The sequence below is a fragment of the Euprymna scolopes genome, chromosome 7 (genome assembly GCF_053919585.1).
Source record: "Euprymna scolopes isolate OS-2025 chromosome 7, ASM5391958v1, whole genome shotgun sequence".
Taxonomy (NCBI): domain Eukaryota; kingdom Metazoa; phylum Mollusca; class Cephalopoda; order Sepiida; family Sepiolidae; genus Euprymna; species Euprymna scolopes.
This window is the reverse complement of record NC_136488.1, coordinates 132,371,932-132,390,400: the sequence shown is the minus strand read 5'-3', so window position 1 is coordinate 132,390,400 and position 18,469 is coordinate 132,371,932. Positions and strand designations below refer to the sequence as shown.

The 18,469-nt window shown below is 34.3% G+C and overlaps 1 protein-coding gene across 4 annotated transcripts in view; it reads left to right on the top strand.

The window, feature by feature from the left end:
• LOC145279943 (oxysterol-binding protein-related protein 1-like) overlaps positions 1-18,469 on the top strand; it is a 493,074-nt gene that overhangs the window by 70,208 nt on the left and 404,397 nt on the right. For all 4 annotated transcript variants that reach the window (XM_080131542.1, XM_080131540.1, XM_080131541.1 and 1 more), the window contains exons 7-10: positions 2,573-2,717; positions 2,860-2,972; positions 10,044-10,117; positions 10,823-10,886. In XM_080131542.1, the coding sequence (XP_079987668.1) occupies positions 2,573-2,717; positions 2,860-2,972; positions 10,044-10,117; positions 10,823-10,886 (396 nt within the window). The remainder of the gene's footprint in view (positions 1-2,572; positions 2,718-2,859; positions 2,973-10,043; positions 10,118-10,822; positions 10,887-18,469) is intronic.

The following is an 18,469-nucleotide window of genomic DNA, read 5'->3' as shown; positions in this document are numbered from 1 at the left end:
AAATACATTAAGGACATTGCGAAGGCTGCTGCAAAGAAGGTGGATTCTCTCTGTCGAGCTAGAAGACTACTTGCATCTGAGAGCATTCTGTACCTCTACTAGGTCACCATTCGCCCATGCATGGAAAATTGTTGGCACATTTGGGCTTGTGCATCTACCACTAGCCTCTCCCTCTTGGTTTGGAATGATAACTAATTTTTTTAAACTTTATTACATAAAAAGATAAATAAAAAAAATTATGAATGTTAATTAAATACATTTTCTGGTTTTGGAATCCTAACTTATGATATAAATGCTCTTTTATTGAGCTTAATTAATTGTGACAATTTCAAAAACTATTTATAAAATATATACCCCAATAGTATATATTTTTTTTAATCATAGATATATATAATTATTATTCCAAGTTAAGAATATTCAAAGAATAAATTATAACAAGGTTTAAACAAGAGTGCTCAATATAAAGTAGAGAAAGATATGCTATCTAGTTATTTACATTTAGGTATCGCTACACAGCTATGAGTATGTTTTAGTCAACTAGTTATTGATAACAAGAGACTTGATTGGGCAATGTTGCTTATCCTAAAGTTCAGAAATACTAATAATGACAAAAAAAAAAAAATGTAACAGTTTTAATACTACTACATTTTTACTTTATTTCATGATTTTTTACTTTTTATTTTATTTCGAGCAACCACATGCCGTTTGAAAAGATATAAACCCCCCACATTTTGAAAAGATATTAAAAAAAACCCACACTTTGAAAAGATATAAAAAAAAACACACTTTGAAAAGATATAAAAAAAAACCCACACTTTGAAAAGATATAAAAAAAAGCCACACTTTGAAAAGATATAAAAACCCCACACTTTGAAAAGATATAAAAAAAACACACTTTGAAAAAATATAAAAAAAACCCACACTTTGAAAAGATATAAAAACCCCACACTTTGAAAAGATATAAAAAAAACCCACACTTTAAAAAGATATAAAAATTCCCCACACCATGAAAAGATATAAAAACTCCCCACGCCATGCACACACATTACAAGTACTCCTCTCTAAAGAATTATGACATTTCTACAGGAACGAACAGAAACTCTTTTTTACATCACACACACACAGACATTTTCAAATGCACATTGTAGTGAAACAAGTGACGGCACCTCTGTCTATCCTGTCAGGTGACAAAATCAAGAAACGAAAGAGAAAAGAAGCACTTTCGTCTATAGATGGTTTATTAATATACATATGACATTAATTTGCATATGAGGACAATGACTGCTGTGAAAAAAGAATGAAGAGGAAAGTACAGGGCAGTCTTCTTTTTTGGACAGCTGAGAGAGAAAGAGACAGTGAGAATGGTTAGTGAAGATTACAGTTGAAGTTGGGAGTTGGCAAGAAGGAGTTTGGATGAATATTTATTATTTTTAAATCTCAGTTTCGTTCATGTTTGTTTTGATTTATTTTCTTTAAAAATCACTCATCCTCAAATAGGGATGACATGTCGATAAACTCAACAATTATTTAGTTTTTTTTATTTCTGATATGCATTATATATGAAATAAAATACGCATCAAATGCGATTGAAACCAAATCACAATGTTAATATTAGAAAATAAACAAATATTTTACTTGTTTGTAATTTATAACAAACATATTTCGGAGTTATACTCCATCCTCAGTGTGTTGTTTGTTTCTTTTTCTCTTTTTCTTCTTTGCCATGTTGTAAAAAAAAATGAAAGAAAACAACACTCTGGGGATGGAGTCTAGCTCTGAAATATATTTATGTTATAAATTTCAAACAAGTAAAATATTTGTTTATTTCTTAATATTACGTTGTGATTTGGCTTTCAAGCGCATTTGATGTATATTTTATTTTATTCAAATTAAATCAACGTTTCTGTATGGAATTCACACCCTTGATGTCTTATATATATTTTTTTAAAAAGAAGAAAGGAGTACAATAGTTGAGACAGTTATCCACGTAGTGCAATTACACATTTTAAATGAATCGCGTTCCTTCTTGTACTGTTTAACCTTTGTTAAATTGATTTAATTTTGTGTAATCATTTCTTTCTTTTGCAGATCTTCATAGTTGTTGTTTCACCATGTTTCGGCCAACTCTTCCTCTGGCCTTCTTCAGGTGGTTACCTGCGACAGGATAGGAATGCTGAGTCTTGTAACTGTATCCCCAGTAATTACTGCCTTCCATAGTTGTTGTTGTCTCGCCACGTTTTTGGTCAACTAATCCTTTGGCCTGCTTTGAGAAGGATTGAAACCGCTATCTTCTGACAATGCTCACCTGGAACCGTAGAGACTCAACGCGTCTATACACTGTCCCACAGACTCTGTGGGGATACAGTTACAAGACTCAACATTCCTACCTTATTGTAGTTAACCATGTGAAGAAGGCCAGAGGAATAGTTGGCCGAAACTTGGTGAAACAACAACAACAACTATGAAGATGAAGATAGCAGTCCGCAAAAAAAATATGATGACACAAATTATGAAGCCTCATCTCAAAAAAATTAAAATAGTGTATGATATGAATTTCGTTTTTGCATTTCAGGTAAGACAACCAAATGCTCCTGATATAAACATTACGGATAAATTTGGGAATACGGCGCTGCACATGGCTGCTTTAAGGAATCAGAAGCAAGTTGCTATTCTCCTACTTCAGTTGGGGATCGATACTTCTATGAAAAACAATAATGGTAAATCAATCTTTACTTATTACAAGACTTGACAGCAGATATTATTGAATTGCTAATCAGCAATTTTATTTTCTTCTTGGATGACTTCCTTTCTTCATTTATGATAATTAAATGAATCATTTTATTTTGTTTGATCCTGTAGGCCAGAGAGCATTGGACTTGACATCATCTCCTCAAATGAAACAACTGCTGAATGTACGACCAGTTCAAGACATTCCTATTCAGTCAGGACGTCAAGAAGGTCCTATTCTTAAGGTTGGTATGAACTGTGCATTTGACGATCTTCTTTTTTAAACTCGTGAGTAAATTACAGTTTTTAATTTTTTTAGATGATGGCTGATTGTTTGTATTATTTGTTTTCATCGGACTATTGTTCTCATCTTAAGTGTTATTAGGGCAACGTTTCGGTCGATGTAGCCTTCGATCTTCATCAGGCATGTTGGTCGCCATCTTGGAATATGAGAATATGAAACCACCTCTTTCTGCATAAAGCCATAGAAGATTGTAGATCAGGATTGTCTAGTTTGCATGAAGTCCTCCTTGTTGGATGTGGCAAGATTGGTGGCCTATTCTTGACATCAAGAGTAGCAAGGCTCAATGGTTGCACACAAATCTTGGAGCATAGCAAGGAGCAATGATAGCACATGCAGAAGAAAGCTTATTCCATGAATCTGAGTTTGCTTGACACAAACACAATTAGGAAATGATAGATCCTGATGTCAACTCCTTCTGGATTGTAGTCCTAATATCCTTTGGTGCTAGACTTGTCTACCGTGGATGGCCCTGCCGAAAACCAGAATTCTAGATTGCATACCTCTGATACTCTCACATTGTCAGTATTCCTACCACAGTTAGATAGACGTTCTGGATATGACCTTAAAACACATTCAGTGAGAAGACTCCCATTTGGAGGCCGTGGGGAATGTGAAATTGCCCCTTATTTACCATTGCTCCCAGGTCGACTTTGGCCTGGAGTGCTAATACTTGTTAGGACATCTGGTACTACCAGACATGGTTGTCTGAAAATACTAGCTTCTTAAACAAAAATGCACCAAATATTTATGTTGTTGGGTTTTTTTTTTTTTTCCTATTGCAAAACTAAAAAACAAAAGCACTTTCTTCTACAAAACAATCAAACCAAACACCATGAATAAATATTTGAAGATATAAAGAACTTGAAGCATAAAACCTTTTTCTAAAATTACTGGATTCAGCATTAAATAAGCCGAAACGGGTTGATATGCCATAAATCAAAAGTAAGAAAGACAGTTAGGAAGAGTTTGATTTTAGGAGGGGAATGCTGCTGTTGATTGAATTGAACTTCTGCACAGGGCTCACCGAAATTGTGTCCCAGGATTGTTATGATATCGGGCAAAAGGTTCGATTTTTAGGAAGAAAAGCTAGTATTAAAGATGGGGAGGGAGTGTCGGTGCCTTAAACTGAGTTATTCCCCATGGCGTGTTCAAAAAATTCAAAGATGTCTGCCTTCAATATGCTGTCATAAAAACGTGTTTTTCAGCTGTAAAATAAAACCCAAAAAAACAATCTATCAAATTAAGTGAATTTTTTTTTTTTTTTTTTTTTTTTTTTTGAGATCTTCAGTCCAAAATGGATTCGTATAATATAACCTTTTTTGATATTTTCATTTTTTAATGTCTTCATTAAACTGTATAAGTATTGAGCTCTGTTAGCTGAGGTGCAGGATTTATATTCTTAAGCGCAAGGTTTGATCGCCATATGTGTCGCTACGTCCAGTTTTGTTTTAGTATCAAATGTACGGACATTCTAAGCCATCTGGCATGAAGGCATAACATTCTGAACTTGATGACATCTTCTCTATCTATAAAACAATGTATGTTTGATCTTTGTTCCTTAGAGAAAAAATTATTAAAGAATTTACATAAAGTTTATTTTTATATAAAACTAGATGTACCTGGTGTTGCCCAGTAGTAAACGTAACGTTAAATTCCCTAAAAAAAAATGAAGTAAAAAAAAAAACAGGAAGAAACTGAGACATGTGCATGCAAGTAAAAACAGTTCACTTCTTGTAACTAAAAAAAAAGAAACCAAAACCTAAAGACTGTGAGTCAAGTACGATAGCCATTAGGCCAGCTTGACATGATCTTAAAAAAGTGTTTTCATACAAACTTATTCTTAACATAATGTGAACGATTCGCACATGCATAGTCGTGAAACAGTTGACAAACAGATAAAAATCCAGTGACCCACCCCCCACCAAGTGCCAAATTTTCAATTTTTATCTCTTAGCAGTCCTTTTTTCTGGATGAAAACCGATTAAAATAATAAAAAGTTTTCTACATGTCTGAATACCCTATATACCAAATTTCAAGTATGTAGATCAAAAATTTGTTTAGTATATAGCTTGAGAAGTATCCTCACTTATAGATTTATCAGGGAAGACAATGGAAATGTTTTCTAAGATGGCTTTAAAATCTTATCTTTATGAAATTTAAATCATGCATATAAAATTTTCTGAGAACGACAATGGAAGTGGTCCCGAATCTCTAAGTGCCCTCCTAGACCTAAGGGTGCTATGATCGGATCGGACGTTCTTTAAAACTTCAAATATATCCTAGTTTTATGAACTTTATAATCCTATGTATAAAATTCTCTGGAGAAGTTAATGTAAGTGCTCCTCAATCTCTACGTTAACTTCTATGTGCTGAGTATCTATGTACCCCCCCTACCTCACCTCTGATCCATGAAGAGAGAATGTTTATCCGATTTTAGTGAAACTTAAATCATATGCGAGACTAATTCAGATAGTTTTCCAACATTTCAGCTTCTTCCAATGAAGCGAGTGAAACGAGTGCAAAAAAAAAAAAAACCAAAAGAATTGTATTTTCTATTTACAAGGGAGTCACCACTTATCAAGGTCCAAAGGCCACTTGAGGATAAGGGTTAATGAGTGCATGATGGTCACTGAGACAACAACATAGAGAGAATAGAAAGAAATATATTACGTCCGAATAAAAAAGAAAAATACTCATATAGACTGATAAATTATGATTAATTACTGTTTTTTACAAAGGTGTCACCATTTATCAAGGCCTGAAGGCCACTCAAGTATGAGGGTTAATGAGTGTACAGTGATCAAAGGGAACATGTCATAGTAATTATTAGTAGTGGAAATTTGGTAAATTGGATTACTTAAGGGGATGGTTAATCAAGAATTTGTTCACATTGGATTTGAAGACGACCATATTGTAGTCAGTTGGAAAGCAGAAAAACGGAACAGAGTTCCACAGGCGTGCAGTTCTAAGAAAGAAGCTTTGTTCATGGAATGTACATTTAGGTTTAGGCACATAGAAGAAATTTAGAGTACAAAATAGACTTCGTGGTTTAGTGGGGGATGCCCTTTTCTCTTCCCTGCAACCTCTCTCCCACAGAAGAGACGTTGCAAGCCTGTCTTTGTTTTGTCTGAGCTCCAATCCCTCGTCCCCCCTCGCCAATCTTTCACAAGAAACACCCGTCTGGCTGAAACTACTGTCAATAAGGCCACTCGAGGATAAGGGTTAATGAGAGCATGATGGTCACTAAGACAACAACATAGTGATCGTTAGTGGTGGAAATTGGGTAGAATTTAATTATTTAAGAGGAACGACTCAGCAAAAACCTGTTTATATTGAACTTGAAGATGACCATGGGTTGTAGTCAGCTGGAAAGCAGGCCAGTGAAACAGAGTTCCACAGGGGGGGGCAGTCTTAGGATAGAAACTTTGTCCATGGAATTTGTGTTTATATTTAGACACAGGTCGAGAATGGGGGAGGGGAAATGTCGATAGTGATTGTTCATAGTGAGAAAGCACATAGCAGTGATTCTCATTCGATCCCGAGCAACGTCGGATTTTCTTGCTAGTAGAAAATAATGCCGATCTCAAATTGGTGATGGGTTATTTCTTGTTTTCTTACTGAGATAAATACAAAATAAAGGAAATGAACAAAGCCAAACTACGTAGAACAAATACGACTAACACACGTTCATGATTTCGATATTTCGTTTCATTTACAAAACTTTGTCAATAAAGTGATAGTGAGTCTCGCCAAAGCTAAGTTTATCATAAAGAATTTTTTTTTATATTATTGGAACTTATTATTGAGATGAGTATTATTTATTAATTTATTTATTGCGGAATGTGGTCGTGGAACAACAAGTAAGAAAGATAAGGATAATAGTCCTCAATAAATAAATTAATAAATAATACTCATCTCAACAATGAATTCCAATTAAATAATTTATTTACCATTCGGTACGGACCCGACAATGAAAGATCAGATAATGAATAAACGTGGATTTATAAGACCAAAAAATCCAACCTTGACTGCCCTTCGGGGCCCGTGGCGCAGTGGATAGAGATGTATAATCTCTATGGTTCCAGGTGAGAATTGTCTGAAGATAGCAGTTTCAATCCTACCAGAAGCCGGCTAGAAATTTACTTGGCCAAAACGTGGTGAGACGACAACAACTATGGATGGCAGTAATTGCTGAGAATGCAGTTAGGAGATTTGGAGTTCCTATCCGGTCACGGTTACCACCTGACGAAGGCCAGAGGAATAGTTGGCCGAAACATCATAAAACAACAACTAATAAAGATGAGAATAATAGTCCGCAATAAATAAAATTAATAAATAATACTCATCTCAACAATGAATTCCAATTAAATAAATAATATATTGTGATTATTATTCACTCAATTACTGTTCCTATCCCGTCGTGGTTACCACCTGACGAAGGCCAGAGGAATAGTTGGCCGAAACATCATAAAACAACAACTAATAAAGATGAGAATAATAGTCCACAATAAATAAAATTAATAAATAATACTCATCTCAACAATGAATTCCAATTAAATAAATAATATATTGTGATTATTATTCACTCAATTACTGTTCCTATCCCGTCGTGGTTACCACCTGACGAAGGCCAGAGGAATAGTTGGCCGAAACATCATAAAACAACAACTAAGAAAGATGAGAATAATAGTCCACAATAAATAAAATTAATAAATAATACTCATCTCAACAATGAATTCCAATTAAATAAATAATATATTGTGATTATTATTCACTCAATTACTGTTCCTATCCCGTCGTGGTTACCACCTGACGAAGGCCAGAGGAATAGTTGGCCGAAACATCATAAAACAACAACTAATAAAGATGAGAATAATAGTCCACAATAAATAAAATTAATAAATAATACTCATCTCAACAATGAATTCCAATTAAATAAATAATATATTGTGATTATTATTCACTCAATTACTGTTCCTATCCCGTCGTGGTTACCACCTGACGAAGGCCAGAGGAATAGTTGGCCGAAACATCATAAAACAACAACTAATAAAGATGAGAATAATAGTCCACAATAAATAAAATTAATAAATAATACTCATCTCAACAATGAATTCCAATTAAATAAATAATATATTGTGATTATTATTCACTCAATTACTGTTCCTATCCCGTCGTGGTTACCACCTGACGAAGGCCAGGGGAATAGTTGGCCGAAACATCATAAAACAACAACTAATAAAGATGAGAATAATAGTCCACAATAAATAAAATTAATAAATAATACTCATCTCAACAATGAATTCCAATTAAATAAATAATATATTGTGATTATTATTCACTCAATTACTGTTCCTATCCCGTCGTGGTTACCACCTGACGAAGGCCAGGGGAATAGTTGGCCGAAACATCATAAAACAACAACTAATAAAGATGAGAATAATAGTCCACAATAAATAAAATTAATAAATAATACTCATCTCAACAATGAATTCCAATTAAATAAATAATATATTGTGATTATTATTCACTCAATTACTGTTCCTATCCCGTCGTGGTTACCACCTGACGAAGGCCAGAGGAATAGTTGGCCGAAACATCATAAAACAACAACTAATAAAGATGAGAATAATAGTCCACAATAAATAAAATTAATAAATAATACTCATCTCAACAATGAATTCCAATTAAATAAATAATATATTGTGATTATTATTCACTCAATTACTGTTCCTATCCCGTCGTGGTTACCACCTGACGAAGGCCAGAGGAATAGTTGGCCGAAACATCATAAAACAACAACTAATAAAGATGAGAATAATAGTCCACAATAAATAAAATTAATAAATAATACTCATCTCAACAATGAATTCCAATTAAATAAATAATATATTGTGATTATTATTCACTCAATTACTGTTCCTATCCCGTCGTGGTTACCACCTGACGAAGGCCAGAGGAATAGTTGGCCGAAACATCATAAAACAACAACTAATAAAGATGAGAATAATAGTCCACAATAAATAAAATTAATAAATAATACTCATCTCAACAATGAATTCCAATTAAATAAATAATATATTGTGATTATTATTCACTCAATTACTGTTCCTATCCCGTCGTGGTTACCACCTGACGAAGGCCAGGGGAATAGTTGGCCGAAACATCATAAAACAACAACTAATAAAGATGAGAATAATAGTCCACAATAAATAAAATTAATAAATAATACTCATCTCAACAATGAATTCCAATTAAATAAATAATATATTGTGATTATTATTCACTCAATTACTGTTCCTATCCCGTCGTGGTTACCACCTGACGAAGGCCAGGGGAATAGTTGGCCGAAACATCATAAAACAACAACTAATAAAGATGAGAATAATAGTCCACAATAAATAAAATTAATAAATAATACTCATCTCAACAATGAATTCCAATTAAATAAATAATATATTGTGATTATTATTCACTCAATTACTGTTCCTATCCCGTCGTGGTTACCACCTGACGAAGGCCAGAGGAATAGTTGGCCGAAACATCATAAAACAACAACTAATAAAGATGAGAATAATAGTCCACAATAAATAAAATTAATAAATAATACTCATCTCAACAATGAATTCCAATTAAATAAATAATATATTGTGATTATTATTCACTCAATTACTGTTCCTATCCCGTCGTGGTTACCACCTGACGAAGGCCAGAGGAATAGTTGGCCGAAACATCATAAAACAACAACTAATAAAGATGAGAATAATAGTCCACAATAAATAAAATTAATAAATAATACTCATCTCAACAATGAATTCCAATTAAATAAATAATATATTGTGATTATTATTCACTCAATTACTGTTCCTATCCCGTCGTGGTTACCACCTGACGAAGGCCAGGGGAATAGTTGGCCGAAACATCATGAAACAACATCTAAGAAAGATGAGGATAACAGTCTGCAATAAATAAATTAATGAATTTTTTTTTTATTTATTTTTTTTTTTTTTAGAAATCGAGATTTTTTGGTTTTAAACCGATGTGGATGGTTCTAGAAAAAGGCGTCCTTTCCTATTTCAACAACAGGTGCGTTAATGAAATTATTTGTATTTCTTAGATACTGTATTTAGTAATATGCAGACTTATTTGGTGTTGCCCGAGAGTGTTTGCACGTTTTGCCATTTTTTCTATTACATGCTTTCCTTTTTTATTTTTTGTATCGATGTATTTTTTATTTTTAATAGGATTTTGAAAGCTTAATTATTATGGAGAAAGCTTTTGAGTGGTTAGGTAAGGTTGTTCAAGCAATGTACAGAAATGTTCTAACTTGTGTTAGAATAAACAGCACATTAAGTACATTAGGATTCTGTACCGAGTCTGTTGCTTTGTGTTCTTAGAAGCATTGTCCAGAGAAGCTGCATGCTGATTATTTAGTGCTTGCCTCTGAAAAGATCTGCTTTTTAAGTTAAAAACGTTTTTTTTTTACAAAGGACTCACCTTTTATCAAGGCCTGGAGGTCACTCGAGGATATAGGTTAATGAGTGTATGGTAGTCAATGAAACAATATTGTAATAATTGTTAGTAGTAGAAATTTGGTAAATTGGATTACTTAAATGGACAGCTCATCAAGAACTTGTTTATATTGGACTTGAGTCCGGCAGTATTGAAAATCCTGTTAAAAACGAAATTGTTAACATTGTTTTTCTCTAAACCCTTAATCTGATAATATGTCTCTATTTAGGCAACATCGCTTTCTTTAATGAAATTGACAAATTGTTATTTTTCTTCTAGAGGTGATGCGAGTACTGGAGGCAGACGAAAAGGTTTCAAATATCTCGATCATGCAACTGTTATGGTAAGTTTGGAAAAGATTTTTTATATAGTTTACAGTTGGACGAGTGTCCTTGTTGTCATCATTGACGCAGACTGGTTAGATGAATACTCACGGGAGGGAGGGGTCGCAAATACGTTTAAATATAATATTTTAATCTGTCCAGATTTTGTATATATTATCATAGAGTCGTTGATTTCAAAAGTAAAAAAAAAAAGATCTGGGTGCCATCAGCTAGAATCGAAACCGAAAGCAAAACTGTAGCATTCAAAGCTGGTGACGTTACCACTCTACCAACGTGACATGCATATGAACTGATTAAAAATTAAATATTAAAAATAAACTAAGATGAATGTACAAAATGTATGACAATTTTTCTTTTTTAATTCCGGCCCCGATTTGTCTCCTTTAAAACTATTTTAACCGGCGAAAGCCTCATAAAAGAATGGCACATACAAAATCCAATCATTTCAGGTGCAGGGGCTTTGTGTGTCATGTACGGCTTCTTCGAGATTTCCATCTATACTGACTAAAACTCTCTTTGACTCTTCCCGAGCACAGGTAACGTCACATCCGCTGGATCAATTATTCCCAAATTGAATATGTGTGAGGATCTATGAATAAAAATAATAAAATTCCCAACCGGATGTTGACACATACAAAGTGTACAAAAGCTTCACTCACCCATCTGGTGTGAACAAGAAAAATAACAAAAACTAGGGAGAAGGGCGGCCGGCTTTGTCTGGTCGTAAAATACGCTTAAATATGATATATTAATTTGTTCAGATTTTGTATATATAATTATAAAGTCGTTATTTCAAAAGTAAAAAAAAAAAAAAAAAAAAAAGATCTGGGTGGCATCAGTTAGAATCAAAACCGAAAGCAAAACTGTAGCATTCAAAGCTGGTGACGTTACCACTGTACGAACATGACATGCATATGAACTGATTAAAAATAAACTAAGATGAATTTACAAAATGTATAATGTTTTTTTTCAATTTTGACCCCTTAAAAACGATTTTAACCGGCTAAAGACCTATAAAGGAACGGTCCATAAAAAGTCCAATCAGTTGAGGCCTCTAGCGTCGCTCTGCGACTTTTAGTTTCGAAGGAGATAGAGTTTGAAAATATGAAGACAGACAGACAGACATAGTGAGTTTTATAAATTAGATTTAGTAGAATTCACATACTACTGGGCAAGATAATGGATACTATTATCTATATATATAAAAGCGAAAATGTATGTATGTATGTATGTACGTTTTTCCTCGATGTCCACAAAAGGCTTCTTTCAGAGAAGCGCTCGCTCGCTTCACAACTTCTTAAAACTTTTTATATCATCTATAAATTGTAATATCTCGCAGTTAACCACGGAGCTCGCCTGTCTATTTAATTTTATTGACTTTCAAACGTTAATTATTCCACATTTCCCGCATCGGCACGCGTTACATTCGATTTTCGGTATAAACAAAAAGCGAAACTCGATTCTAATCACAGGCTCAGAGCCAGTGGTGTCAATATCGACTTCGTCATATCAGACGGTAGCTTTCATTTTGAGATGAGGGAGTGGGTTTTTAAAAACAAACAAACCGATTTATTGACCTCATTAAAAACTGTCCCGCACAAAATGCTAACTGCTGAAGAGCTATCGCCGTCACGTCAATTAAAAACGCGCACCTGTTTTTTTTTCCACACTTTACTATTTTCCAACTGCGCGCGCGTCGTCAAGGCTTTGTTTTTTTTTTCACGGGCTCCTGTTTTTTTTCACACACACCTACAAACACCCGGGCAACGCCGGGTACCCCTCGTTAGTGTTTTATAAAAGTCTTTGGTTTCTTGGTTTTGATGTGCAAAAAATATTATTACCAAAATATACCTTTTTATATCTATACTAGCAGGGAGATATGACGTTGCCCGGGATTGAATGAGGATCAATGTTCCACACCATACTTTTATTGGTCCCCCGACAAAAGGAGGACAGACCTGTAAATTAATCCTTCTCTGTTCATCCATTTGTCTGTTCGCACTTTTCTCAATAACTACGCCTTGGAATTTTTTTAAATTTTGCACAAAACATTAAACATGATATGAGTAAAAAAGTAACAGAACGGATTTTCTGGGAAAACTCCTGTTGCCTCCTAAAGGTGCCTTTCGGATTAAAATGATTAAAATTGACACTTTTGTGCTCTTAATTTTATTTTATTTCGGACTATTAGTTTCATCTTATCTTTTTATTGGTGCACAACGTTTCGGCCAACTTCCTCTGGCCTTCGTCAGGTGGTAACCGCGACGGATAGGAACTTCGAATCTCCTAACTGCATTCTCAGCCATCACTGCCATCCGTAGTTGATGAGACTAATAGTCCGAAATAAAATAAAATTAACATACAATGCTCATCTCAAAAATAAAAATTCCAATAAGGAATAATATATATATATACTTTTGTGCTCATTAAAAAAAACATTGATGCCTTAGATTTTTATAAAACTTATTGAAAAGTTGTAACTAACTGATTTCTATATAATTTTGTTTGTCTATACTTCGCGATGACTCTTGGGTGTGCCAGAGGGGCTCTTTTAGGGCTAATAAAAACACTCCATTTTTGGGGAGGATTTTACCATATTTGTCTAAAATTTTTTTTGTATGTCTATTTAGTGGTTTTGCATGGTGCTGAACTCAAATTTAAATATGTTAAGGCCTTGGGGACTTTTGGGGCTAAATGAAGGGTTGGGGGCAAATGAGGGACTTAGTCATTTCTTTTTTTTTGCATGGGCAGAATTCAAATTTACATATGTTAAAGCCTAAAACTGTACCGTTTGCTCATTTTCACCAGGATTTGACGTCCCCTGGGGACTTTTGAGGTTAAATGGTGGGGGAGGACAAATGCTGAATTTAGTCATTTTTTTTTTTTTTATGTCTCGTTCACTGTGTACTCACGGGGCACCATGTATACTTCATTTGTTGACATCAAAATCAGTAAAATTGTCCATTTTTCAATCAAATCGATTAATTGCCCGCTCTAATTGGGAGCACACTGCAGTGCACTGGCAAGAAACTTCACATGCTTCCCCACAGTAACTTAATCCATGATACATTGTATTCTACATTGCACTGAAGAGAACCCACTATTAATTTTATAAATATATTTTTATATAATGGCTTGAGTTAAACTTTAAAATATAAAAGTCAAGTATCATGGTTAAATTGTGTTCTAAACAGAAATATTAATTTCAAATGCCCCTGTCATATCAAAGCAAGTTGATTCAGTGATTGCAGAAGATTATTAATAAATGACTTGCTGACAAAATAATTTTCCAATGAAGGACTAAAAAAATGAATTAAAAATTCTTTTAATGTAGTTTTGAAGATGAAAAAAACTTCCAAGACACACACACACACACACACACACACACACACACACACACACACACACACACACATACATATGTGTGTGTGTGTGTGTGTGTGTCTGAATCAACTTGCTTTCTTAGACTCACAGTAGTCCTAAGATTTCAAGGATCATAAACTTTTTACCAGGAAACACTGTTTCTAGGATTTAAAAACAAAACAGTATATTAGATCATGGCCCCTCAGCAGTGTTGATCAAACACCACCTCCTTTAAACAAAGAAACAAAAAGTTATGAATATCGGATCCAGTTTTTTTTTTTTTTTTGTGGAAATCTACTTTATTTCCTTATAATATATACCAATCCTTATTTAAGAAGCTCAATGTAATTACAGAGCAATATAGTGAATGAATGACAAAAATCCATATTTCACAGTTCATGATGTTTACCATCTTATAATTTATTCCTTTAATTCAGTTGACATTTACAATTCTGTAAATACCTTATAATATGTTCCCCTTGTTTCAAATGTTTCAAAATGGCGTAATGGAAACATATAAGGTATTTACAGCTTCTTTTCCAATTTTCGGATTTTAATCATGTCGAAACGCACTTTATTTCCTTTTGACAGATTAATTGTTGCTATTTCTTTTGATAAGTTAAGGGCAAAATAGATTCACTAATTGATATAATAATTAAGTGATTGATTTTGTGCTACGAAACAGATACTGTCAAGAATTGTAAAAGTCAACTGAATTAAAGGAATAAAGGAATAAATTATAAGATGGTCAACATCATGAACTTTGGAATATAGACTTTTAATCATTCATTCAGTATATATATATATATATATATATATATATATGTATATGTATGTATAATTTTTTATTATGGTAAATACTTTAGAGTGGTAGGCCCTGAAACGGTGCGTATTCTCTCCTGACGAGTTAGGCTCTAAAATGGTGCATATTTTCTCTTGATTACTGGACATTATCTGGGGAATCAAATACCCTACAAGTGAAAACATCTGATAAACTTGATTATATACATGTCTGCAAGTTACACTGTTTCTTACAAACAACAATATCTTCTGTTGATCACTCACTTCGTTGCGAGTTTCTGCTACTGTTCTGCTAACAAATATTATTCTTTTAATACAGGGAACAAAACTTGTCATGAGTTCATCAAAAAATAATCCTGCCATTCACTATTTTAAATTTAAGGGACTAAAATTCTATATAGTAACATCACTGAAATAAAGAGTGGCATCAAGGGTAGCAAATTTCAGAGCATAGCAAGGAGTAATGGTAACACATGCATAGAAGCTGATTCCATGAATTTGAGGTTGCTTGACACAGAGACGATCAGAAAATGATAGATCCTGATGTCGACCCCTTCTGGATTTTTACCAGAACCCTGTTCACCAGATTGTAGCCCTAATACCCTTGGTGCCAGACTTGTCTACCATGGGTGGCCCTGACAAAAACCAGAATTCTAGATTGCAAACCTCTGATACTATCACATTGTCAGTATTCCTACCACAGTTAGATAGAGGTTCTGGATATGACCTTAAAACACATTCAGAGATAAGATCCTTATTTGGGGGCTGTGGCGAATGTGGAATTGCCCCTTAAATAATGTTGCCCCCCCTTGACCTATGATCGGATCGGACGTTCTTTAAAACTTTAAATATATCCTAGTTTTATGAACTTTATAATCCTATGTATAAAATTCTCTGGAGAAGTTAATGTAAGTGCTCCTAAATCTCTACGTTAACTTCTATGTGCTGAGTATCTATGTACCCCCCTTACCTCACCTCTGATCCATGAAGAGAGAATGTTTATCCGATTTTAGTGAAACTTAAATCATATGCGAGACTAATTCAGATAGTTTTCCAACATTTCAGCTTCTTCCAATGAAGCGAGTGAAACGAGTGCAAAAAAAAAAAACCCAAAAGAATTGTATTTTCTATTTACAAGGAAGTCACCACTTATCAAGGTCCAAAGGCCACTTGAGGATAAGGGTTAATGAGTGCATGATGGTCACTGAGACAACAACATAGAGAGAATAGAAAGAAATATATTACGTCCGAATAAAAAAGAAAAATACTCATATAGACTGATAAATTATGGTTAATTACTGTTTTTTTTACAAAGGTGTCACCATTTATCAAGGCCTGAAGGCCAATCAAGTATAAGGGTTAATGAGTGTACAGTGATCAAAGGGAACATGTCATAGTAATTATTAGTAGTGGAAATTTGGTAAATTGGATTACTTAAGGGGATGGCTAATCAAGAATTTGTTCACATTGGATTTAAAGACGACTATATTATAGTCAGTTGGAAAGCAGAAAAACAGAACAGAGTTCCACAGGCGTGCAGTTCTAAAAAGGAAGCTTTGTACATGGAATCTACGTTTAGGTTTAGGCACATAGAAGAAATTTAGAGTACAAAATAGACTTCGTGGTTTAGTGGGGAATTCCCTTTTCTCTTCCCTGCAACCTCTCTCCCACAGAAGAGACGTTGCAAGCCTGTCTTTGTTTTATCTGAGCCTGTCTTTGTTTTGTCTGAGCTCCAATCCCTCGTCCCCCCTCGCCAATCTTTCACAAGAAACACCCGTCTGGCTGAAACTACTGTCAATAATTTTCCCCACTCTTTATCTGTGCCTAAATCCAAATGCAGATTCCATGAGCAAAGCTTCTTTCTTAGAACTGCACGCCAGTGGAACTCTCTGCCGTTTGCCTGTTTCCCACCTGACTACAACTTGGACGTCTTCAAGTCCAACATAAACAAACTCCTGACAAACCGCCCCCTTAAGTAAGACACTCTATCAAAACCCCCAATACTAATGATTACTACAATACTATCTCATTGATTACTGTACACGCAATAACCCTTATCCCTGAGTGGCCTTCAGGCCTTGATAAGTGGTGACTCCCATGTAAAAAAAAAAAAAAAAGATAAAGAGTGGTGCATATTCTCTCCTGATTACTGATTTGTTACATCCAAGTAGTGGTTTCAGCTAGACGAGTATTTTTCGTGAAAGTCAGAACAGTGGCGACCATAGATTGAAGCTCAAACAAGCACTTGCCATGAAAATGATGATAAAGCAAAGATAAGCTCGCAATGTCTCTTCTGTGGGAAAGAGGTTGCAGGGAAGAGAAAAGGGTATTCCCCAGTAGGCTACAAAGTCTATTTTGAATTCTGTCAAAGCAGGATAAGCTGCTTCTAGTAGCTCCTGCCCAGATGTGGCAACAGTACTCCATCCTTGGACATACTTGGCTCTTATACAAATAGAGAATTGCATCCGCAGTGAGATATCAATTGGAACAATAGAACGATCCCATCATTTTTCCAGCAGCCTTGGCAATGGATTTGATGCATGTGTTCCATCTCAGATCAGGAGTAAACGTTAGACCTAGAAGCTTGTCCAAATATGGAGCTTCCCCAAGATGAGAGCCATTCATTTCGATTGATACCATTGATGTTGTTGCAATATTTTGAGATTAATGGGGTATGATCCCACACAGTCGGAAGATTCTATTTATAAACGATGCTGCTAAGAACTGACGAATCAAATTAATTCATGTTCTGCTACCAACCAATCAGAAACCAGAATTGCTTCATAAATATTAAACCTTTTCTGGAGCAATTTCACATGTTCTTTCCCGGGTTTCGACACGGTAAGAATATTTTGTTCTGTGTAACTGTCTACTACAAACAAGTCACCTCCCAGGACTTATGTGTAACAGTGAACCATCTGAAACTGTTCTGAAACTCAAAATGGCTTACATTCCTAGAAATAGGCTTGCTTCTAGATTAATATTGTATATTTACGTCGATAAAACATAAGATAGTTTGTAGGTGGCATGAGGTAAGAGAGGATGTTATGACTTATATTGAGCGAAATAACAAAAAAAAAGTCTTCTATTACAGGTTGTAATATTGAAAGGTGAAATGCTACAATAGAAGCTGAATTTCCTAAATAATGATAAAGAAAAAGACTTGATTGTTTTCTGTTAAAATTTGGTAACCATTTTACTTTTCAACATAACATCCAAGTATTTTCGAAAGTTTTATTTTTTTTTATATTACTAGTGGGGAGGGGTAGCGTCCGGCTTTGCCCCATCATAAAACACGCTTAAATATGATATTTTAATTTGTCCAGATTTCGTATATATTTTTATAAAGTCATGATTTCAAAAGTAAAAAAAAAGTATTTGGGTGCCATCAGCTAGAATCGAAACCAACAGTAAAACT